The following is a 24,709-nucleotide window of genomic DNA, read 5'->3' on the forward strand; positions in this document are numbered from 1 at the left end:
CGCGCCCAGCTCCCCTTGCCCGCTGCCCTTCCAGAACGGAGCCGTGAAAGGGCGCACCTCAATCATCCAATAGATCAATTTGGCACACTAGCCAGGAGGAAGCAGATTGAGAGTGTTTTCGACCACAAACCCCATCCCTCCCGATTTGCAACCCCATGGACCAGGCGGCAGGAAGTCTTGAGCAGGAGCCTAGATGGTTACATTGCCTGGCGGAAACTGCACCTAGTTGCAAAACGGGAGGGTTTCTAAACGTGTCGTCACACCGGCAGCTGCTGCTGGCGCCGGTGCCGAGCGAGAAGTCCTCCCCCAAGGATTTTTTTTTCCACTCAGAAGCCTCTTTGCATAGTCCCACCCGGCGGGAGGGCGGTATAGGCTCACCCGCGCTGCCATTAGCTGTTGCAGGCGTCTCCTCCCTCCGGCCCCTTGCATGTGGAGAGGGATTGGCTGCTCCGGCCCCACAGCCGACAAGCCGGAGCCCCTCCCCTGCCAGACCCGCATCCGATATAACACTGTCACCCTCCCCTCTGTGCTGCTCATCAGGTGCAGGCAGCGGCTCGGGGAGCCGGCAGAGGAAGAGGGCAGAGCAGGAAGAGACCGGCACAGGAAGGAAGGCGCAGCGCATCCATTCCCCTTTATCCCGGGCCAGGGCCGGCAAAGCCCAGTAGAATGTGAGCGGGAAGAACGACGCACGCGGATCGGGGGTGCCACAACTTCTCCTGCCCCTAGCTCGCTCTTGCCGGGCTTGCCCCCCGCTCCGGTCGTCCGCTCGTATTGCCTAGGCGGGGCGCGGGGCGTTTGTCCGCTGAGGGCTTGGCGAGCCTCGGCTGCCCTCTGCCCCCTCCCCCACCCATCTCTCTCCTCCCAGAGGCGCTGCCAGGCGGGGAGGCGATGTTCCCTCTGGGCTCCACCTGGAGTATCTCCTTCGCGGGCTGCGGGTTCCTGGGGGTGTACCACATCGGGGTGGCCAGCTGCCTCCAGGAGCATGCCCCCTTCCTGGTAGCCAACGCCAAGACGATCTACGGAGCCTCCGCCGGAGCCCTGACTGCCACGGCCCTGGTCACTGGAGCCTGCTTGGGTGAGGAGTTCATAGCTTTGGGGTGCGCGGTGGTGGGAAGTCAAAGAGCCTGTCCCCCGCTGCTAGTGCAGGGCGGATCCGGCCTTATGCCTTCCCAGCCCGTGTAAAGTAGGGCCGGTGTGTGTGTGTGTCAACCTGGGGTTGTGACTCGCGCCTGTATGTCATAAACGGGGGTGTGTGGTGGCAGAGGAGGGGGCGTTCATGAGCCTGCCCTAGAGCCAAGCTAGATGGGAGGTGGGCCATGGGATGGAAAAGTTTGAGATCCATTGGACAAGAGAAGGCCGATCAGGGAGCCTCTCTGTTCATCACAGGAACAAAAAATACACTCGAATATGCAAACTGTTTTGCCCCCAGGCGACCCCTTTTGCTGGTAAATTCTGTGCTGCATATAAGCAGTTTTTGTTTTTGTTTTTTAATGTAGAAGCTCTTTGAACCAGGGACTAGCTGTCTCTTATGGCTCCTCTTCATGGGGAAATGGAACGGCATTACTGTTGTGGAATAAGCTATTTGGGAACAGCTCCCCCTGTGGACACTTTTCTGGAATAAAAGTGACTATTCTACAAGAGTGCCCACACGGGATCTCTTTTTCTTAAATTATATGTATCCACCTCTAGGGAACTGCTTCTTGTCTATTCTCCTTCCAAAATATCCTTTCAAGTTACTTTATGTTTCTTGTTACATAAGACAGAGCAGGAGCACGGACTAAAACCAAAGAGGGACATTCCATCTGAAATGGAAAGTGAAAACACATCCATAAACAACAAGACTAATAGGGGTTATGTGGATAGACTTGAGTGAAGCTGGTTTTTCACAGACCAGCTTCTGTGTAAGTGATCACTACGGGCCTGATATAGCCCATGAAAACTTATACAAGGATGCCTAGTGAGTATGGTGGCTCTTTAGTGAATGTCAATTTATAGTATAGTTGATGGGAGTCTTTAGGGCAGGGGTGGGCAAACTTTTTGGCCTGAGGGCCACATCTGGGAATAGAAAATGTGTGGTGGGCCATAAATGCTCATGAAATTGGGGTTGGGGTGTGGGAGGGGGTGAGGGCTCCGGCTAGGGATTAGGAGTTTAGGTTTAGGAGGATGCTCTGGGCTGGGATTGAGGGGTTTGGAGGATGTGAGGAGTATCAGGGCTGGGGCAGGGGGTTGGGACACAGGGAGAGGCTCAGGGGTGCAGGCTCCAAGTGGCGCTTACCTCAAGCAGCTCCCAGAAGCAGCCGCATGTCCCACCTTAGCTAGGCCAGGCGGCTCTGCACTCTGCCAGGTCTGCATGCACCACCTCTGCAGCTCCTGGCCAATGGGAGCTGTGGGGGTGGCTCTTGAAGTGGGGGCAGTATGGAGAGTGGAGCCCCCTGGCTACATGTAGGAGCTGGAGGGGGGCCATACCGCTGCTTCTGAGAGCTGCATGGAGCAGCCCCCAACCCTGCTCCCAGGCTGCAGCGCCGGAACAGGAAAAGCCCCAGGTCCTGCTCCCCAGTGGATGCTCAAGGGCCAGATTAAAATGACTGTCGGGCCGGATCCAGCCCACAGGCCATAGTTTGCCCACCCCTGCTTTAGAGCATGTCTTGCAACGAGATTGTTTTGTACATTGTAATGCATTGATAAAATGTGGAACTTTCATTCAACTTTGTTCTAAAAAGGTACTTTTGTTATAACATTGTCACATTAGGTGCGAACTGCTGTGCATTCATGGTACTGGACTAGCATTATGGCTGTGATGCAGATTGATCAAAGCCAATTAATATAGGAAATAAAGCATGACATTCTTTTTTTTTTTATAAACCTGTGTCATTGTTGGACCACAGTGGCACAGGCTAAGTGAAGATTCAGCATTTGATTAAGTTCTGTAACTTCAGTGTAGTTAAAAGAAACATAGTCATTGCTCGCTGTCACTCTTTCCCCACCGTGTGGGGGTGGAAACTTACAGCCGATGAGTTCCTAATGGCTTTGTACTGGAAGCAGAAAAGTGGCTGGAGAAAAAGTGGGGGCAGCATATAATGTGCTTATGAGTTTGGCCACCCATGCTGATTATCTGTGTCTCCAAGAAACCAGGAAATCTCTTTAAATAGAAAGGCTGACAAGGGGATAGTCACCTTTCTAAACCTGCTCTTTTGCAGTATTCAACCTTCTGCTTAGATGTTTCCCCTGGAACGTAAAAGGAAATGTAGCTTTACAGAATATCTCCTTCACAGGTGCACAAGTCAGCAAGTTTTGTTTTGTTTGTGTGTGCCATGGAGAACAACCAAGTGAGATCATAGGGGGCCTTGTGGCTGTTCATTCCTGAACTGCTTATGAAACCCTATAATACAAGGAGTTCAGTGATGTTGTCAAGGCTGATTCCCTGCTCTGGCACTTCAAGTGCTGAAGCTGGGGAGCCCACAAGGATTTTAAAAATTAATACTGGCCACTCCAGGCTCGTATTAAACTCCCAAGGTGACAGCTTCTCTCTGACCTTGGCTTGGTAAACGCTGCCACCACTGGAATGCAAAACCCCTTTCGGAACCTAGGAAGATGCACTTGGGAATTCCTTCCTGGGGGGTACCCTCAAGCCCTTTCACCCACCCCCTTTCAGGGAAGAGCTGAGAAAGAAAACAAAGGAAATTAGCTGTTGCTGCCAGCTAATTAAACAACATGTTCACAAACCTCTTAGGACACCAAAAATCTGTTCTTAAAATAAAAAATCTGGAATGTAGGCTTTTGCTAGATTTTTTTAAAAGAGCAATTCCAAAAAATTAAGCACCCAAAATAGCTTTATTTGGGGTTCATCTTAAAGGTTACAAGCAAACCAAAGCATCTGGGGTTAGCACAGGGGAGTCCATTAGCCATAATAAATAAACAGAAATAACCCTAATCACATCTTTTTAAACATTCCGGATATACTTACACATTTGGGAGTTCCAAATAAGTAGTTCTAGGTATGATCTGATTTATGATCGTACCTGGCTTAAAGCTTCTCATAGCATAACTGCTCCCTGTTCCCCTTTTTCCTGGAGAAAAACAGACACAAAGGGGAAGTTGTGGGGTTTGTTTGTTTATTTATTTATTCATTTTCATTTTCCCCCCATTTTTTTTTTTAAAGTTCTAGTCTTCTCATTGGCTCTTTTGGTCAGGTGCCCACTCAGTTTCCTTTAACTGGGGGACTTTTTTAACCTTTTACAGGTAAAGCAAGCAGAGAACAGCCACCATGAGGGACTTATAGCTAACTGGATGGCTGGGTGTCTCCGCCTCTTCATTTATCACAGATGTCTTAGATAAAATGTCCAGGAAACTTTAGTCACTTGGTGGACTGGACTGCCAGACCTGTATAGCTAAGATATGCCCCCATGTGCAACATGCAGCAGTATACTGGATTTTAAAATGTTATGTGTAACTAAACTGAGGAGTGTGTGTGTAATATATAATATGAGGCATGTTTTATGTTTGGCTGCGAAGAACTCAGAGGTGACGAGGTTAACAATGGCTTACAAGCATCTGCCTCTTTGTACTGAACTATCACGCTCTAAGCCTGGGCACAATAAGAAGTGGTTCTACTCACTGTTAGTCCTCTCCTCTCCCTTGACCCCTGGATGTGAGGCCTTTTTAAAGGTTCTGTCTGTTCTGTGGGACCTGCTGTGGTTTTTGAGTGGGGGTCCTACATGCAGTGGATCAGGCTAACTTATGTGGCAAGACCAAACCATGTTTTACGTACATTGGGGACCTGAATGCCAGTGGCTCTCAACCTTTCCAGAGTACTGTACCCTTTCAGGAGTCTGATTTGTTTTGCATACCCCCAAGTTGCACCTCACTTAAATTGCTTGCTTACAAAAGCAAACCTCAAAATACAAAAGTGTCACAGCATGGTATTACTGAAAAATGGCTGACTTTCTCATTTTTACCATAGAACTATAAAATAAATTGGAATATAAATATTGTACTGACATGTCCATGTATAGAGCATGTAAACAAGTCATTGTATGAAGTTTTAGTTTGTACTGACTTTGTACCCCTGGTTGAGAACCACAGCTATAGACTGTAAATGGTTTTCTCTCAACATGACTACTTCCACAGTGAGGACGAGCCTAGATAAACTGCACCCTATGGGACCTTAAGCACTTACTTGTTGGGAGTTTGCCAGAATGTACCTTGGGTGGAGAGTATATGGGCCATCCAAACTGCAGTCTGGGACTGTAGCCTTGCTCCTTGTGCCAGTTGCTCTGGTGGAGGGGGTAGGACTTCTTTAATCTATCACTTCCCATGGAGGAATCAGTCTAGAGAGAACTGCCACTGACAGGGACACCCTTGATGCAGCTGCTTCTCTGTCAGCCACAACTTTGTTCAATGGCAGAACAATTAGGCCATGTCTATACGTACAGCGCTGCAGCGGCACAATTGTGCCAATACAGCTCTGCTGCTGCAGTGTGTGAGGTGAAGATGCTCTGTGCTGATGGGAGAGAGCTCTCCCATGGTCATAACACCTCTCCCCCTCCCCACCTCCACAAGCAGCAGAAGCTATATCAGCTGGAGAAGCTCTCCTGCCAACATAGTGTTGTGCACACAAGCTCTTAACGTTGGTGTAACTTATGTCACTCAGGGGAGTGGTTTATAAGTTACGCCGACATAGGCTGTAGGGTAGACATAGCCTTAGTTTCTACTCGGAGAATCCCATTACCACCTATTCTGCGGGAGAACTGGTGTAAACAAGAGACTGGGTACCAGGAACTGCTGAGTACTGCGTCTGGTTCTGACACAGATTCCCTTTGTAGCCTCAAGCAAGTCACTTATCCTGTCTCTCTCTTACTACTGTTTGTATTCCGGTAGCACCTACAGTATGTCAGGTGCTCTCTGCACACAGTCCCTGCCCCCAAAAAATTCATAATCAGGGACTTCTATAAACTAGGATTAATAATATTTATTTGCCTATATCCTGGGGGGTATTGGGGAATAAGTGCTGACAAGAGACAAGCCTAAAACCAGATCCTCAGCTGGTGTGAATCAACACAACTCCATTGAAGTCAGTGAAGCAAGTTGATTTATCCCTGCAGAGGATTCAGTACCTAGATCGAAACCCTTCTGTGTTCTGTAGGGTGGTTTGAAATCTGATCTGAACTTGGCATCTCCAGTCCATTTCTGTAGCTATGTGTGGAGCTCTGTAGGAAGCTGGCACCTGTCATTTTCTGTTAATGGGAGGGCAGAAGAGTCAACAGAATGAAAGGTGGCTGACTCTGGTTTGCCACTGAAGGTAAAAGTGGCCGTGGTGCCCAGATGGTGCATGTCCAACAGTCTCTGCAGCTCATCCCTGTTGTAAACATTTGACTCTGAACTCTAAACTGTAGTTCAGGGGTTAGGCTTAGGGAGTGCGTGAACTGAATCACTAATGGAAGAGGACACAAAGGTTGCAGATTCCTGCACTTTTCAGCAGAACAGCTTTTCCTGGAACAAGCTATCAGTGACTGCATGACAACTGCAGGAGGCTGGGTGGTAGCAGATGCTTCAGGGTACTAGTTGCTCAGGGTTCTAATGCTAATTGTGGCAACTGTCCTGTGGTGCTTTCTGGTCTTCAGATTAGAACACTAAGCCCTGTTTGTTTGCCTGCAGATATGATTTGAGGCTATGGTACATCTGTGCCTTGCCTCTGAATTCAGCCGGACCCCATCATGCTGTGTTAAATGCTGTCTGGGCAGGGTGAGGTTCTTTTGTACGTTAGAGCATTTTACTTGATTTCATTCTGTCTCAAAAGTCCTGATCAAAGTCAGTGGAAAGACTCCTTCTGCAAGCTTCATTAGGCTTTGAGTCAAAGCCCCAAGTCCTCTATTGTCAGGCTTCTGTTAGTAGCAACATCTTCCCAGTCTGTACTTGGTCCCTACAACATGTAACTATCATAGTCTCCGATTGCCTCCAGCTTGTCACTGGGTTGATTCCCCATCATTCCTGAATTCGGAGCTGTCATGGTATAATTCCCCACTCTGAACTTTAGTGTCCAAGAGATGAGGTACCAGCATGAATTCCTCTAAGCTTGATTACCAGCTTAGGACCTGTAGCGCGCTGCCACCAACCAGGAATTCCAGTGCCTGGTACACTCTGGTCCCCCCAGATCCTTGCCCGGGGAACCCCAAGACCCAAACCCTCTGGATCTTAACACAAGGAAAGAAAAACCCTTTCCCCCACTGTTGCCTCTCCCAGGCTTCCCCTCACTGGGTTACCCTGGAAGATCACTGTGATTCAAACTCCTTGAATCCTTAAACCGAGAGGAAAATTCCTTCGCCTCTTCTTTCCCCTCCAGGCTCTCCCCTGAGGAGACAGTAAATTCCTAAACACAGAGACACAATTTACTTTCTCTCCTTCCTTCTGTTTCCCCACCAGTCCTGGGTTCCAGACCAGTCCCTGGGGTCTACCAGAATAAAAAACACATCAGGTTCTTAGCAAGAAGCTTATTAATTATAAGAAGGAAAACAGTAATTTCTTTGTAATTAAATGGAATAGTCCCGGTCTTTCAGCTTAGACACTGGGATACCCTCCCAGCCTAAGTATATCAGGTACAAAGTTAAATCCTTTCAGCAAAATACAATTTAACTCTTCCGCCAATACACATTTCAATTAAAGAAAACAAACATAAGCGCCACTCGCTTACTACTAGTACCAGTTATTCTGGAAATAAAGAGCCTGGTATCGGGGAGAGATGGAGGAAACCTGGTTTACTCGGTCACTTTCGAGCCAAGAGAACAATCACCAAAAACTAGCAAAACTTGTGACTTTAATCGTACTGTGTATTACTACGGCTGTGGCGCGCGGTATCCGTGCTCCTCTAAGCTGAAAGAACCACTGATATTACAGCTAAAATACAAAGATTAGATACAATGATCCGGTCTAAAATACGCTACTTGCCACGATGACGGTCATGTGGTATCTGGGTGGAGACCCAGGACGGGGTCTGGAATACACAGGGACGTGCTGATGTGTTACAGAAGGAAGGGTGGGAGAGAAAGTAGTTCCGGGAGGATACGCCGCTCAGGAGAGACTAAAGAAGTGGGTAAGGTGAATCGCTCCTGTAAGACAAGGAGTGGAATCCCAGGATTCTCCCGCGAGCAGACCTGAAGATCCAGGATGATGTCCCCGCAAATCGGACCAGACTGGCATATTCCGTGTTTCAGCGCGCTACAGTCCTATAGCTGTAGTCGCTAGCAATCGGACCTCACTCTGTACACTAAGCAGGTAATCCTATACCTACAACTGCCGAACCAAGAATGAAAGTAGTGAATAACCCCTAACAAAGCTGAGCTCATCGAACTAGATGACATCGTATGGGACTCTACTTGCTAAATATTATTTTTGTTGCTTACTAAGCCTAACAGCACACACAAAAACTTCCCTCCCTCAAGATTTGAAAGTATCCTGTCCCCTGATTGGTCCTCTGGTCAGGTGACAGCCAGGCTCACTGAACTTGTTAACCCTTTACAGTCAAAAGAGACATGAAATACTTCTGTTCTATTAACTCTTACTTATTTGTTTATGACAGGAGCAATTTATTTGTATTATGGTTGAGCACCAGTCAAGATCAGGGCCTCAGTGTGGTGAGTGGTGTACAAATATGGAACAGAGTCCCTGACCAAAGACCTGTTACTTTAAACAGGGGCAAGATGCCACAGGTGAGTGAGGAACACAAGGCAAAGACAAGGGTGGTAGTGGCAGGAACACAGTTGTGTATATTAGCTCTGTGTGCAAATAGCTGTAGGTAGAATGAACCACTTTTTAAAATGTAGCCATGTCTGGGTCAGAGAGGAGAAAGCTGCTGGTTTTTAAACAGTGGGGAAGTGAGATAGGGCAAACTTGGATATGAACTCTAGGGCAGAACTCTGTTCATAGTGCCATGGACTCATTAAACTGGGGACCTTCCCTACTCTGCAGTAAAATCTCTCCTGACCCCCTTTGAGTGACCTATAACCATCTCCAATATTCCCATAGCATAGCTGATAGATCTGCCTTAGAGGGATGACTGGCAATATCAAACTCTTCTGGAAGTTGAACCTGTAGTTCTAGAGAACCTTGGCATTTTAAACCTGATGCTTAGACCAGCAGATCATGCCTTCTGGCTTATGTAACCTATAATGTCCATGGACCTGTAACCATCTCCAGTATTCCTGTATCCTGCAACTGCTCTCCTGTAGAGAAGCATAAACAAATGCAGATTGGCTCTGCTAAATCAGCCACTTTTTCAAGGAGGAGGTGGGTTTATTGTACTCACCTGGCTACCACGAAAACACATGATCATTGGGAGCCTCAATGATTCACCTGAAGCATAAATCAGCTGTGATACTATCAGCAACTGCCATAAAGCATGTAAAGACATCTCCAGTAACGAGAATCCTGTGCACACTGCTGTGAGCCAATGTAGAGGAGGCCACAGATTTATGAGCAGGATAATATTGTTTGCTCATGACATTCTTTAAGAGGTTGTCCTTAGGTTAGAGGCTATACAAAGGTTTTATTGATGTCATAGTTAAGACCTTTTGTCCCAGTCTTGATCTGGGACTAGGCAATGGCTATTTGATGTTCAGGTATATGCTCTCAGGCGATAACACAACAAGCTGTCATGTGACCCCAAGAAAGAACACTGCTCAACACCAGAGACCTTTGTGGGGGCAGCACATTTTTCTTCTTTCTGCTGAGGTTCACTGAGGTCAATGAACAATAATAACCCCTTACTAAAAAGGACACCTAGAGAGTTTGTTCATAGAGTGCACACACAATGGCTTATCAACAGACAGCAGAGGTTACTATGTGTGTGGAAAATGTTGGCCCAAATCCTCTGTTAATATAAATAGGCAAAGCTGCTCTGAAGTCAGAGTGACCCCCATCTTACATTAGATGATGTCTGGCTGGTGAAGTGCAGATTGGGAAGCAATAGTCTATGACTTTCTGTGCAATCATGGAAAGAGGAAGGGAAATGGGACAGCCTGAAGCCATTTCTGCCTGAAAAGGAGATCCCTACCCAAGGCACAAATTGCGTAGTTGTGGCATGTGGACAGCTTCTTAAGATACTGGGAAGAACTTGTATGGAAATCTGTAATTGTGCATGGTGCAGGGCCCCTCAAGCTTTAATTAGCTGCTATGGCTTTGTTTGGAAGAACTGCCACCTTGCATCTACCTGAAAATACTCCATCAATTGTTCCCCCCCATCCTTTTTTCCTTTCCCAGCGATCAGTAGAACATACTGCAGAATCAGTGGAGGTGAAGCCCCGAGTCTTAAATTATGATGGTATGATGCATCCACACAGGCACCATCTGCATGCCATCAAATCTGTCAGTTGGCAAATGTCTTTGGCTTGCAGACTGACAGTTCCCCTCCCAACCTGGTTCCACAGGTCCCTGCACTTGCTGCACCCTCACTAGTCTCCCCAGCTGGAAAAAGATGACACCAATGATGATAGATTATCATTACTTGCTCACCTCTAGAGAAATCCTTGTGAGGCCTGCTTATAATATGGAAAGTCTTTTTTCTTTTGCCATTAGCCACTGCTAATGCATGTCAGGTGAACATTTTATCTGAAGGGAAATGGTAATTCTATTCCATTGACCTTTCAAAGGATTACATCAAGACTGGTCTCCTCCAGACTGAATCAGTCCTTTTCTCCCCCAAAATCTCTTCTGAGTCTGAAAACTTTAGGCTTGTGAGCTGTGTGTGTCTGTCTGTTTGTCCAGTAGCCAGTTGGACCACTTCCTCTAAATTGGGTGACTCAACAACATTCGCTTCCAAAGCACTGGGTTTGCAGGTGATTGTGGTTGGGCTCTTGCCTTACACTCCTCTCCACTCAGCTCAGACTCTCTGGGCCTGACTCTCTTGCTGCCTTGCATCTTCTGTCATTCACACACCTGCAAAGTGGGTGTAATATACCTTACCAGCATGAGTGAGTGAAGCCTTCTGATGTAGTTGCGTATTGCACAAACCCCATACCGCAGTAAGGGACCATGCAAGTGGCAAAGCAGTGGAGAATCAGGCTCTCTGTTCACTTGAGCTGGCAAGGTTTGGAAGCTGATAAGAATCCTACTGTGAAAGAGCACTATTTTTGGGAGTTTCAGCACCCCCTCAGCTCACAAGAATGGAGCAAAGACACTGGGTGGTATTATGTGTGTGCTGCTCCCCAGGCAAAATACAGCTGATTCCTGAATGCTGAGCCTGCTGGCATCCTGTCACAATGGTGGCTTGTCTTCATAGCCTCTAAACTTGCCCACTTCTGTAACCTTTTGGCTCTCTCAGTCCTTCAGTTGCTAAGCATGCCTGGTGACACAGAAGGGAGGGGAGCTGGATTGTAGTCTAGCATCTCCCAGAATCCGGGAGATTTGAGAGTGGTCACTCTGTAGCACTCTTGTCAGGCTGTCTGGCTTGTCAGGCAGTAACAAGTATATTAAAGGGTTGGTTGATAGTTTCTCCTTGCTCGTCTTTTTTTTTTTTTTTTGTTAACTACTCTTTGGCTTTTGTGGGTAAGCTTGATCCTGCTGGAAATTTGTTTGTCTCTAAGGTGCCACAAGTACTCCTGTTCTTTTTGCGGATACAGACTAACACAGCTGCTACTCTGAAAAGTGATTAGAATGTCCTGTGATGACCTTTGTAAGATGGCTCCTGGAAAGGAGGCATTAATCCACTCAATTAGAACTTTCGTGTGATGCTGAGGCCTAGCCTGCCAAGACATCTCTTAACAAAATCAACCTGAAGATTCTCACTCCGATTTCCCAGGAAGAACAAAAAGAGGTCTGTCTGATCATGTTCTAGGCTGGTTGTGGGCACAGCCAACAACTTGTGACATCTGTTCACAGTACTGCGCAGGCTGCATGGAACATATTTCTGTGGGAAGTGATCTCCAACTAAAATGCCTAAACAAAAAGACATTAATGTGATCCCAGCAGGGATTAATTAGGGCAGGTAACTTGCCTGGTCTAATCAGTGCCTGGAGGGGTGAGGTGTGGAAGTCTGTTGCCATTGCATTTCAGCTGCAGCCTTCTGGGGCTTTGTAACTACCTGTGATCAGACTGCAGGAGGGGGAGTGTTTTAGCATTTCCTGGATCCCGCTAGGATCAGACTGCAGGAGCTTCAGGCTCTTAAAAGAATGATCCCCGAACTATGAATGGAAGAGTAGGGACTTCACTGCAGACTGGTGTATTGGGAGGCCAATCTGAGGAGCTCTATAATTAGAAGCTCATTGCATCCTGCTGGCCACTTCCCATAGCCTACAGCTACATTCCTCATCCTCATGATGCAGAGGATCACTACAGGAGGATGACTCTTCTCTGCTTCCCCACAACATGGCTAAGGGATTTGGATGCAGATCTCTCTCCAAGTCATGGTTTTCCCCTCTTAAGTCTTGGACCTTATCCATGCTGGGAGGTTTGCCTTGATTCCAGCCAAGGCCAACCAGTTCAGTGGAGCAAACACTGTTGTTACTGTGAAGCATATCTGCTGTGATGGAACCAGGATGAGCTGCACCAGCACAAATAGTTGCTTTTCCTTGCCTATGCTGGTGCAGGTGTAGCTGTCATCATGGCTGCAGTCTGGCAGGTGCCCAGTGTATAAAGCCCTGGTGAATGTGTTTTGAGCAGCCATTTTTCCAGAGCCTTGGTTGAGTGAGAAACCTTGATGATTGTTCCTTGCTGTGAAGCAGAAGGGGAAATGGGTTCACAAAGAGTCTCTTGGAGTTTTTAAAGACCCCTATTTGGAAGTAGGATTTGACAGCTGCAGCATCATTTGGAGCTTTAGCCTGGTGCAATGTCTTGGAGACTTTCTCCCCTGCCAATTATCATGGTTGAGGAGTGTGCAGAAACTGATGAAAGATTGTAATGATTGGGTGAGCCCTTCAGCAATCCCCAAAGTAAGGCCAACGTGACCTGTCCCAATTCACCTCTTAGTGGGGTCCCTGGATGCAGCTTATTTAGGGCTTGGCTACACAGGAAGGTTATGCTGGCATATGGTAGAGTGTGAATTTTAAACCACAATAGTTAAACTAGTATAACTCCCTGTGCGGATGCTCTTATTCTGAAAGAAGAGTGTGCATGGAAGAGCTACCAGTATAGTTCCACTCTCCCATGTTGACAAGCCCTAAGTCTCCTACAATACATGCATGTACAGAGGAGCCAATTCCAGGCACATTCTTAGCTCCATGAGGGCTCTGCTTTGCCTGGCAGATCTCGCTAGACTCTCTGCTGTCTGACTTCTCAGGCTTCTATCCTGTTTAACAGCCTTGGAGGAGGAGCAGAGGGTTTGCTCTTAAAAGGGGCTGCATGCTATGCTTTGTGACCAGTATGCTCAGATCTCAGGTGGTTAGAAACATCAGTCTTTTTTTGTGCCCAAGAATCAGTGGCTTGTGGGCCATGGTGATAATCTTACCTTCATCTTTGGGTATTGTAGTATCAGGACCCCAAGAGAGCATGCTAACCTTTCAGCCCTTCCTCCCCACCTCCATAAATAAATTCCATGTGGAAAGGTATTCCTCGCAAAGCTAAATGTGTCCCTGGTCTCCTCCCAGGGTGACTGAGAGCAAAATTTCTCATTATGACTTGATTGCTGTCAGTTTGCCCTGAACGACCTAATGCCGCTGGTGAAAAGTTGGTTGGTGTAAGGTTGCCCATAATGCATATCCACATGATAGAAGGGCAAAGAGGACATAGCAAGTGGGGCCATAATGGGCACAGAGGCAGGCACTTTGCATAACATAAGGTGGCTGGCATAGAGTGCCAACTGGAAAAGCTAATCTCTTGTGCACAGAATGTGCTTGGAGCCTAACACACTGCTTCTTAAGGGCCCTGTATTTTCATGAGAGAGAGAGAAAATATAATATAATATATACCCACACACAAATTTTCTATGCTCTTTGCCATCTTTTATCCCAAAGATGAATGATGTAAGTTGTGTATTCTTAGTGTGTATGAAAACTGTAACCCCCTTGTCTCCTTCAAACATGTAGTTATCTGAAGGATACTGTCTTCTGTGTGGTGGTCCTGGTGCAGTGCTAATTAATGAATTGATGGAGGCTCTTGAAGTCTATTGTTCTTATTGTGGTAGGTGCTGATTTTGGTTGGGAGGCTCTAGCAAAAGGAGACCTCTGTACATGCACATACTAACGGACGAGTCCTTGTGCTAAAGAAATTACAGCCCCTAAAGGGACTATTCAGACACAGGAAGCATTACTAGCCCCCTTTTTATTGGGATTAATGACTCTCCTGAGTCACAGTGAGATTAGTGACTCTCCTGAGCTCACAAGAGACTCTGTAACAGAACTAGGAATCGAACACAAGTCTTCTCAGGCCTAGTTCAGTGCTTTAGGCACAAGTCCATCCTTTCTATCTGGGGAATGCGAATCTTTTTTTTTCTCTACATTCAATGGGATTTGGGTTAGGCCGCTAATCCCTGGGATAGATATATTTTTAAACCATGACCACATGGGCCTGGGTGGGATAGGAGGAAGAATGGCCAAGAAAGTAACTCACTTGGTTATCGGACATAGCCAGCATGACTCCTAAGTTCGTGCTCATCCCTCCTGGGCTAGTTGTTGTTAACTCCCCAGACCCAGTCAGTACAGGGCCCTGATCTCTACAGAAGCAGTCTGGCTTTCTCCAGTCCGAGTGAGTGACAGGAAAAAACAAGCTGTTAAGGGCTGATTCTCATCAGCTGACTAGGGTAGAAATGACCTTTGTCCTTGCTGCTTTCCAAGGCAGATTGCCCCGTGAGCTCTGCAGGGGTGGAGGTGGGGATGTGCTGTGTATAGTAATTCTGCTTCCCCTGGGGTTTTGAGGCTACATCAGATCTGTCAAGTACTTGGTGGATTTTTCTGTGCTACTGTCTGCCCCTGAAAATGGGCACAGACTGACTGCTGCTGCTTTGCATCTCTCCTGCCTTGAAATGGAAATAGAGTTTTTGCAGAAAGGCTGTCCGCTTTCACTGCAGCTTCTCAAACAGCCGCACCAATGCTACAGGGCAGACCCCAAGCTATGTAAATCCATGCAGCTTGGCTGACTTACACCAGTTGAAGAGCTGGGCTTAGCTTTTTGTGTGTTGGGCTTTTTCTCCCAAAGCAAGACTCCTCTGTGTCATAACCCTATTGCATCTATGCCTTGGGGCGAGAGCATGTAGCTGATATCTCCTATAGTGGAGGTGCACCAGTGTGACACAATTGTACCAGGACACCAGCTTTCACTGTACTGATATTAGCTTGTCCTGCAGACCTGTCAGCTGAGCACCTGATTCTTCACTGCCTCCAACCTTAGGTAGTCACTTAACCCCATGTGAAGTGGTGTCATCCACTAGTGAGTTAGAGTGGTAGCATTTTACCTGCACCTGACACTCATTAAATGAAATGAGAAACTAGTCCAATGTTACACTGGTGGTGCAACACCATTGGTTTTAGTCAAGTTGCTCCAGATTTGTACTGAAAGAGGATTCTCACTTTGCCCTGTGTGTGGTCATCTATGTCTGTGCAAGGCAGTAGCAAATCAGGCCATTAACTCCCCTGGAGTGAGTGTGTGTGTGTGTGAGCGTTTGTCTCCTGTCTTCCCACTTCTGGCATTTGCAGCATGTATGCTGTATGAGGGTGTCATAAACAGATAGTTAAGGGTTAATGCCTCTTTTACCTGTAAAGGGTTAAGAAGCTCAGTAAACCTGGCTGACCCCTGACCAGAGGACCAATAAAGGGACAAGATACTTTCAGATCTTAGTGGAGGGAAGTCTTTGTTTGTGCTCTTTGTTTTGGGTGTTGTTCGCTCTTTTGGATTTAAGAGGGACACCAGACTCTTTCAGCTCTCAATATCTCCTTACTGAATCCAGTCTCTCCTGTTTTCAAAATTGTAAGTACAGCCAGGGCAAGGTCGGGATTCGATTTATATTTTTGTTTTCTCAACTTGTAAATGTCCTTTTTTGCTGAGAGGATTTTACCTCTGTTTGCTGTAACTTTGAACTTAAGGCTAGAGGGGGTTCCTCTGGGCTATACAAATTTGATTACCCTATAAAGTATTTTCCATCCTGATTTTACAGAGGTGATTTTTTTTTTTTTTTTACTTTTCTTTCTTTAATTAAAGCTTTCTTTTTAAGAACCTGATTGATTTTTCCTTGTTTTAAGATCCAAGGGGTTTGGATCTGTGTTCACCAGGGAATTGGTGAAGCCTCTTAAGGCTGCCCAGGGAGGGAAGGTTTTCGGGGGGGGGGACAAGAAGTGCTCCAGACACTAAAATTTCTGGATGGTGGCAGAGTTACCAGATCTAAGCTAATAATTAAGTTTATAAGTGTCCATGCAGGTCCCCCACATTTGTACCCTAAAGTTCAGAGTAGGGAAGGAACCTTGACAGAGGGTCAGCAAAGAAATGAGCATTGCAGTGCACTGGGCATGCAGCTCCTGGTTGATCACATCTCCTATAGATGCCACATGGCAGAAAGTTCTGATCTCTCCTTAACCCAGGAGCTGGGATCAGAACAGAATCTTCCCTTGTGCTTAGTGGGTTTCATTCTGTCCCCGCATCAGAGCGGTTCCACTGAATCCTGAAGGGTTGCCTGGAGAGAGAGGGCTGAAGTAGGCTCTTTGGTATGTCTGAATAGAGAGGGTCTGTCTTATTTAAAACCACCCCTTTCTGTGCTTTGTTTTACCATGCCAGCATCTCTCTAATGCTGCATTGCTGATCACCATATTAAGACTTACATAAGGGAATTATCTTATGATGAAAGAAAAGATGATCCAGGATGGTGTAACTGCTTTAATCCCAATAGCAACAAAGCAGAATGATCCTGGCTGCCAGTCTGAGCTAAGCTCTTCTCTGCCCCCCTGCTCCATAGTGGCTCCCTTATACGTGGCTTGGCATAGGCAAGTATTTCAGTGCCTCATACAAAGGCAGTAGTGAGTCAGAGTGCTGGCTGTATGGCTTACTAGTGCTGTGCAGTGCCTTGGACTCTAATCTAAAAGTTTAGATGTAAAACGTAACAAAGAATGGCAGCTCGTACAGTTCACCTGCCTGTTCCCACTAGCTCTCTCAAGTCTGTTTAGCTGAAAAAACACAACTGTATTCCTGTTTGCTCTTCATGGACAATATCTATTGCCTTGCACTCTGGCAAAGTTGCCAGCTGAGTTCTATCTAAGCAAGGCAAACAGCTGTGCTTACGTATGGACCACCGTGCTGTGTATGCAGGGTGGGGGTGACAGAATGTGGGATGATTGACTTGTAAGAGCTGAGGCAAAACCCAAGGTGGCTTAAATCTATTTTTATTCATCACCTCCTCGCTCTTCGGTGGGGCAGGGAGAGGGGACAGACCTATGTCTAGTTGAGGTTTATCTCCTAATAGGAAACTGGACTACAGCTGATGGCCGCTCCTCCTGATCTCCTAAAGGCTTCTTCTGGGCTTAGTCCTTTTTTATAAATAAATTGTGGCCAGTGGGTCTTTCCTCAGACTGAAACAATTAAAATAACCTGTACATAATACCTATTTATTAAGAGGAAGGCTGGCCTTGTGGCTGAAGTACTGCCCTGGGACCCAGGAGATGGAAGTCCAATTGTCAGCTCTGCCATGCCCTGTGTCTTTACGCAGGTCACATGAAGCCAGACCTCCTAGTACTTGGCACCTATAGTCTGGGCCAGATGTTCCAGAAGGGCTCAGCATAGTCAGGAGCTGCGGGGGGACTAGTGTAGAGAGAGAACTGGTGCACTGTTGGGAGAGAGTGCTGTGGATGGGAGTCATTAGAGAGAGCTGGCCAGAGCAGGGAAGCCCTGGTGAGAAGGCTTGTGCCCCTCGGTAAAGGGGAAGAACCAGCTCAGCCAGTGCAGGCCGAGCTCAGGAACAAGAGAGTTGATTCGGGAAGGAGGTTCCCATGAGTAGGGGCAGGACTTTTCAGTGACGGGCCTCAGGAGCAGAACGCTGCAGAGAGCCCTCTTGCAGAAGGTCTAAGTTCGTGGGCTGTGGGAGAGGAGTTGGAGTAGCCTGGAGAACTTTCAGGGGCATAGAGGCCCTGGAAAAGGGGCAGAGGAATTGAGGTGGGGCTGTTTGACTCTCTGGTAGGTAGCCTGGAGACAGTACCTGGAGTGCGGCTGAGAACTGCTACATTTTAATCTGTTTTACGTTGTGGTTTTGAGAATACTTATAATCTGAAGGATCTGCTGATAGTTGCATCTATACAAAAAAAATTTATGCCCAGAAGCAGGGCTAGAATTGGGCTGGTAATGTTGCTGTCCTCGGCCGAGGAGATGAGTCAGTTTGATTGGTGGTAGAGAAGATAGGGAAACACAGTCAGCTCCAGGGACTGTAGGAGAAACTGCGACAGTATTTGTCTGTCTCCTCAGAGGAGGGCACCCTGGTCGGGACAAGTCTACCATAGAGGGTAACCATACTTGCTTATCTAGATAGGGGAAATGTAACAGATCCCTTGTTCTGCTCCCATTGGAAACTAGAGGGAAATGAGCCTAAAAATTCAAGGAAAAAAGCAGGCTATTATTTATGGCCTATGGCCAGGCTTTCTAGGAACCCTCCTTCGTGGAACTGTTTGTACAGTGCTATATCAGAGTTCTGCACAGGCCCTCTGACGAATGAAGCATTTACCATAGGAATAGCTGACTGTGCAACAAGGCTGACCTATGGATTGACCTTGGGGGTCTGTATTTCCTATGTCTACAGTTTAGAAAAGCCTCCTTTCCCATATGCTTATTGGGAACAGTCAGCCAGTCACCATCTCATTAACAGGTGCCAAAGCAATGGGATGAGGTGTGGGGAGGGACTGAATCAATTAAAAAAAAAAAGTCTCAAGAAACACTTTGTACTAGTATGACACTCCTTAACATGCTTGGGTTTCATAGGAGTGATAATACCGAATGCCTGCAAAAGGTTCATGCTATTTCTAACTCCTCTGACAGGACTCTGGAAATATTATTTTAAATAGTTTATAATCTAAGGATTTATACAATTTCCAGACAGCAAACAAAATTGAAAAGGTGTAGAACACTAATGCCCATGAGAAATCCGACACTCACCCCTCCGCCCAGACAAGATACAGTACATGGTTCTGGGATGCAGGAAGCAGTCGGTGCAGAAAAGCCATGTATATTACTCGGTATCATACAATCCCTGCTCTAGAGATGGGGAAACTGAGGCAGACACAGTAAGGGATACATTGTTTTCAGGTGATCTGCTGCTTGGTCTTCACCTGCAGATGGGCCAAAAATACACGTGGGTGCTGTGAGCACCACCCCACCCCCACATGTACAGTACACTGCAGGTGCAAACCCCTGATAATTCCACTGTTCTGCGTATGCAGTTGTTAGTATAAATACAGGTGTCTGTTCTTGTGAAATGCAGGTGTAAGCGTGTGCACATGCCTGGGGGAGGTTAAGGCCTGACAACCTGGCCCTTAGTGACACGTCCAAGGTCATGCAAGTATCTGTGGCAGAACAAGGATTGGAACCCAGTTTGCCTGCCAGCCATGATACCCACTGACATACTTCCTTCCCCTTCTGGATTCCGTAGCTTTAACCGCTGTTAAACATTGTAAAAAGTCCAACCAAATCCACTGCTTCTCGCCCTAAGGCACCCAGGAGAAAGAGACAGCAGGAATAAAAGCAGCAGAGAGAGCCTGCAAGAGACAGCTAATGAAGGGGCTGCACCCTCCCAGTTACACTGCAGTGTGATTCCCTGGGTTACTGTATGAGAGGCAGAAATGGCTTAACCTTGGAATTCAGGGAATGGTTCTGATACTGTCCCTGGATCCCTTGTCAGTTGCAGACTTGGCTTCATTTTATGTAGGCACAATTTTTTCCTCCCCTGAGCTATCTGTTGGGGGCAGACTGGTTGGGCCATGTGAGCTGTTGGTGGTACACAGCGTGACCATTGTTTTCCTGTTGATGAGTACAGGAAAGGGGAAGTGGCTTTCAAAACAAGTTTAAAAACATCACCAGCTGTGACTTCTCTTCTCTTCCTTCCCCTTCCCCCAAATCCCAAGCACTGCCTCAGCACAGGGGGCTAGGCTAGATGACCACTCGAGGACCTTTCCGGCCCTAAATTTCACTTTCACACAGAATCATAGAGTTTGGTTCTCAGCTCTGTTTCCTGCTAGCATGGATGTATCCTTGAAGGGCTCCTTAACATAATTCCTATCCCATAGGGATGTACTGAGCACATCTCTTGGGTCATCTCCTCAGCTGATGTAAACTGGCTTAGCTCCACTTGCCTCAGCTGAAGATCTGGCCCTTGGCTCCTACCATCTCCTGAGGTAGGTGGCAGAAATCAAACTGCTCCATCAGTGGATGTTAACAGTGACAGAAAGCAAAGCAAATTATGATGATCTTCCACAAGCAGAATTTACTAACTGTCCTACCCAAAGCAAATGGAACTGTTCTTTAATTTGCAGCCATGCAAGGTACTTGTAAGTGATGAACAGAGACCATTCTGGCAATCAAGCTGCCCAAGGAAAAGTTCCATAAGCCAATCTTCTCTTCCTGTGAAATTCCCATGTTGTTGATTTGCAAATCCTGTTGCTGTGAATCTTGTTTACATCTCAAGCTGGCCAAGAAATGGTTTTCCAGTCCCTGGAGAGATTAAGATTTCAAAATCTTTCCCCATCCTGAATCTGGATGAAAAGTCGATCTTAAAATTTTTCATGAACCAATCCAAAGAATTTCTAGTCGGGTCAATCAAAGGTTGTTTAATTTCACCTTCTTGTTTTTCACTTTGTTTTGAAATTTTAGGTTTTTTTTAATACTAAAGTCACTTGGAACTGAAAAATATTTTATCTCATGTCAAAAGTTTGGAAACTTTGACTCGGGAGATTCGTTGCAATTGACCCTTTCCCGCCAACAGTTTTGGTTTGACAGATTATTATTCTGATTTCTACCTGCTGCTCAAAAGCCCCTCAGTTGGAAAATTCCAGATCAGCTCTATTTAAAACATTTAAAATGGAAACATAACCATCCTAGTGACAACTGGGGAAATAGCATGTAATGCTGACTCTTATAGCATTTTTTTTTTCTCGTGATTGACAATGTCAGGCCAAGGCAAGCAGGGAGGTAAAGCGAGGGCCAAGGCAAAGTCTCACTCCTCGCGGGCTGGGCTGCAGTTCCCCGTGGGTCGAGTGCACCGGCTGCTCCGCAAAGGTAATTATGCTGAGCGGGTGGGGGCTGGAGCTCCAGTCTATATGGCCGCGGTGCTGGAGTATGTGACCGCTGAGATTCTCGAGTTAGCCGGCAACGCTGCTTGGGACAACAAGAAACCAGAATCGTCCCCCGTCACCTGCAGCTTGCCATCCATAACGATGAGGAGCTCAATAAACCCCTGGGGAAAGTGACAGTTGCTCGGGGGGGTGTCCTGCCCAACATCCAGGCCGTGCTGCTGCCCAAGAAAACTGAGAGCCACAAGGCCAAGAGAAAGTGAAGGTAATCGAGATGAAGCAAAAACCTTCAGTCCAAAAGGAACGCTTACCATCAGTATTCAGAAAGCTGGTGAGTGTAACAACATGGTGAGCATGTGGAGTGAGCAGAGCACAATTCAGTTCTACATCATTTGCTTCCAGGGGAAAAGCAGACAAACCCTCTGAAAAGTTGTTCTGAGCAGGAGAGAGAGAAGGGAAAAGTAGGGGAGAGGACCTGTAATGCTTCACCAGAGCCAGGGAAGACGTTAAGGCAACTCCTGTAATTCTGGAGGACGGGTCTGCTTTGGGGGCAGGGGGTGGGCAGGAGGAGGAGAACATGCATTCTGCTCCTTATTACGAGAGGCTAATCAGGGAAGTTCGGAATGTGGACATCTGATCAGACCCTCTGTTACGGTTTCTCTACTACAGCAGTGTGTAAATGGGGCCCTGATCTTGGCTGGGACTTTGAGTGCTGTGTACACACACTGGAAGGCAGCACCTGCCCTGAAGAGTTTACACTCTAAATAGCCAAGGAAGATCATAGTGTTTGACTAATGTCCCGCTGGTCATGCCATTCCCTATGCAGAGGAGAGCTCACTTGAATGCTCTCTGTGACCGTGGAGTGACTGACTGACTGATAGCAGTTCTTCTGCAGGGGTAAAGCCAAGGGCAGCAAAATGGGTCTGAGTGCATTAGAAATGGGAAAGCTACACCCAAACTGCCTGGCACTGGTGTTGGCAGAGGTGGAGGGGCTAGCATAGGCCAGTCTCTAGCCTGCCCAGCACTGCCCCTGAATTCTATCTGAAGCCCTTAAATCTATCTTGAGGGGCTACTATCCATTTCTTACCCCCCTGGGGATGGGTGACAGACAGAGAGGGTGTTACAGAGCCATCCATTCTTCACTCTTTAGCCTCATCCTTTCTGGCTACATTGGAAACCAAGCACAGTGATGCCATAAACTTTTTTCCTTTACTCGTGGTTCTATCCAGCATCAAATTGCTTCTCCACCCAAGTCCTAAGTTCATGCTCCGTGTGCGCCAGCTGCGATAGCTAATGGAACAGGAATGTCCCTGGCATAGAGTGGTGCTCTTTATACCGAGATGGAGCCTTTCCAAGAAGAGCCACAACTGACAGCAGGAATGGCTTTACGCTAATGTTAAATCTCCTCTTTCATTCTCCTGGACACTGTTCCTATCTTTTTATTTGCAGTCATTCTTCCATTTTGTTTTTTATTCACTTAAATATTTTGCAGGTCAAATGTACTTCTTTGATTAAGAGAGCAGATGTTAATTAGGTCTGGTGACGCTTTGCTTTCTTTAGTACTGTACCATATGCCCTTGATTCAAGTTGCTGCTTTTAGGCCATTTTCAGCATTAGAACTGGAATTATCCTCTCCTTTCCCCACCCCAAACCTTATTGCAGAAGTGTAGTTAGATTGTCCTTAACCCCTGGTAGTGTGCTTGGTCTCTGAAGAGCAGAGGCTTGTAGGCTCCTTTAGAGCTCTGTAAAATAGCTCTCTCTTACTCTTCCATTTCCTGTTCCCCACTTCTCCTGGCAGCTTGAGGCCCAGTTCTCTGTTGCCCTGTGCACTGTGTTCCTTTACTCGCCCTTTGTGCTAATGTGTGAATGACCACACAATGTGCCGGGCAATGGGAACTTCTGGTGCGGAGGTGGGAACCAGACTGCAGCAGCTTCACAGGTGGTGGGGGGTCTACACCATGTCTAGCTATATAGTAACTTATGTGGAATCAGGTTTGGTGTAATCAGACTAACAACAAGCAGACCAGCCCCACAGCTAGTACTAATTCACCCCTTTGGTAGCCTCTACACAGAGGCTAAGGTCTAAGCAGGCCTGGAGACTGAAATATGGCCTTTCCTCAGAGCTGATTCTGCCATGGCACAGGGATATTTAGGACTTCATTCTCCAGGACTGTCAGTCTGGCACTTCTCACGTGCTACCATGTCCTGGGATTCCAGTAGGCAGGTGCTGTTCAGGAGCATTCAGATTTGCACAGAGGACCAAATGAGGGTATTGGGCGGGGAGGAGTTTGTTTATAACTACAGCTAGTAAAGTTTTTTGTTATTGACCTGTCTTTTAGTGGAAAATGACTTTTTCATGAGACAGACTATCTACATATGTCCATAAGCATAACCAGCAGCAGACATAAGTGGCATACAGGTCAGGTTGTTCTATACCAAGACCCATTGAAATCCAAGGGAGCCTGTAATGGAGCAACAACTCACTGCTGCAGTGCCTCCTGCTGGTCATCCTGGGAATTAGCTCTGTCCACTCAGGAGTGCCCTCTGCAGGCCAGTGTCTCACTTGCCACCTGCCCTGGTGTCCCTCCCAGACCCCTATGCTCCTTTTCTTGGGGTTCTCCCCTTTGCAGTACCCCACAGTCTTGCTGAGTCTCCCCTCCCTGGGGACCTCCCCAACCTGCTATCCCCACCTCACCTCAGTCTTTGGCTACTGCCAGTCACCATCTAGCCCCCGCTCACTGGGGCGGACTGCAGTATAATTGCCACTCATCATTGGCAAGGAGGGTTTGGATCTGCTGCCTCTGCCTACCCTTAGGCTGCCCCTCTGCAACCCCAGTACCTTCTCCGCTTTAACAAGGCCTGCAGCCTGGGAGTTTTCCAGGCCAGAGCTCTCCAGCTACTCTGGCCTTTCCTCAGCCCTGCTCAGCCTCCAGGCCCCTCCCTCTCAACATCCAGAGACAGACTGACTTAACTCCAGCCTAGCAGCCCTTTTATAGAGCCAGCTGTGGCCTGATTGGGGCATGGCCCCAACTGAGGCGGCTTCGCCAATCAGCCTTTCCCTGGCCACAGCCCTCTCCAGGGCTGTTCTTAACCCCTCCGAGCAGGGGCAGGGGCAGGGTGACCACCCCACTACAGAGCCTTTCCACTGACTTCTGGTGGCATTAGATCGGGCCCAATAATGAGGTTAATGCTAAAGTGCAAACATCTATTGCAGGCTAGTTGGTACGTGGGGGGTGGGGCTTCCTCCCCTCCACTCTTTCCTTGCTGTTTGGCCTTCACCAGCTCTCTCTGGTCATCCTCACTGACAGTCCCTAGCAAAACCCAAAGCAGAATTTTGTTTTGCGCTTTCCTGGAACAGCGTCTCTGGTTGTCATGGGAGTATAACACCCACTGATTTATGTTCAGATGCCTTCACAGCTGTCACCTATCCCTGTGACAATGACCACCCAAATGAATGAACTTGATCCCCTTTGGCAGGACCTCTGTACTGGCCCTGATTCCGAGAAAGCCCCTGGCTCTGGAGTTCACTCTGCCTG

The 24,709-nt window shown here is 47.3% G+C and overlaps 1 protein-coding gene and 1 pseudogene across 2 annotated transcripts in view; both read left to right on the top strand.

Moving 5' to 3' along the window:
• The first annotated feature begins 501 nt into the window (after positions 1-501).
• Positions 502-24,709, top strand: part of PNPLA2 (patatin like domain 2, triacylglycerol lipase) — a 58,412-nt gene continuing 34,204 nt past the window's right edge. Inside the window, exon 1 of one of the 2 annotated variants that reach the window (XM_032804040.2) lies at positions 502-1,075. In XM_032804040.2, coding sequence (XP_032659931.1) covers positions 889-1,075 — 187 coding nt within the window. In that variant the 5' untranslated portion in view covers positions 502-888. The remainder of the gene's footprint in view (positions 1,076-24,709) is intronic. The other variant, XM_032804048.2, reaches the window with a different exon arrangement.
• Positions 19,481-21,436, top strand: LOC116838678 (histone H2A type 2-C-like; annotated as a pseudogene).

Source organism: Chelonoidis abingdonii, chromosome 4 (assembly GCF_003597395.2).
Source record: "Chelonoidis abingdonii isolate Lonesome George chromosome 4, CheloAbing_2.0, whole genome shotgun sequence".
Classification (NCBI taxonomy): domain Eukaryota; kingdom Metazoa; phylum Chordata; order Testudines; family Testudinidae; genus Chelonoidis; species Chelonoidis abingdonii.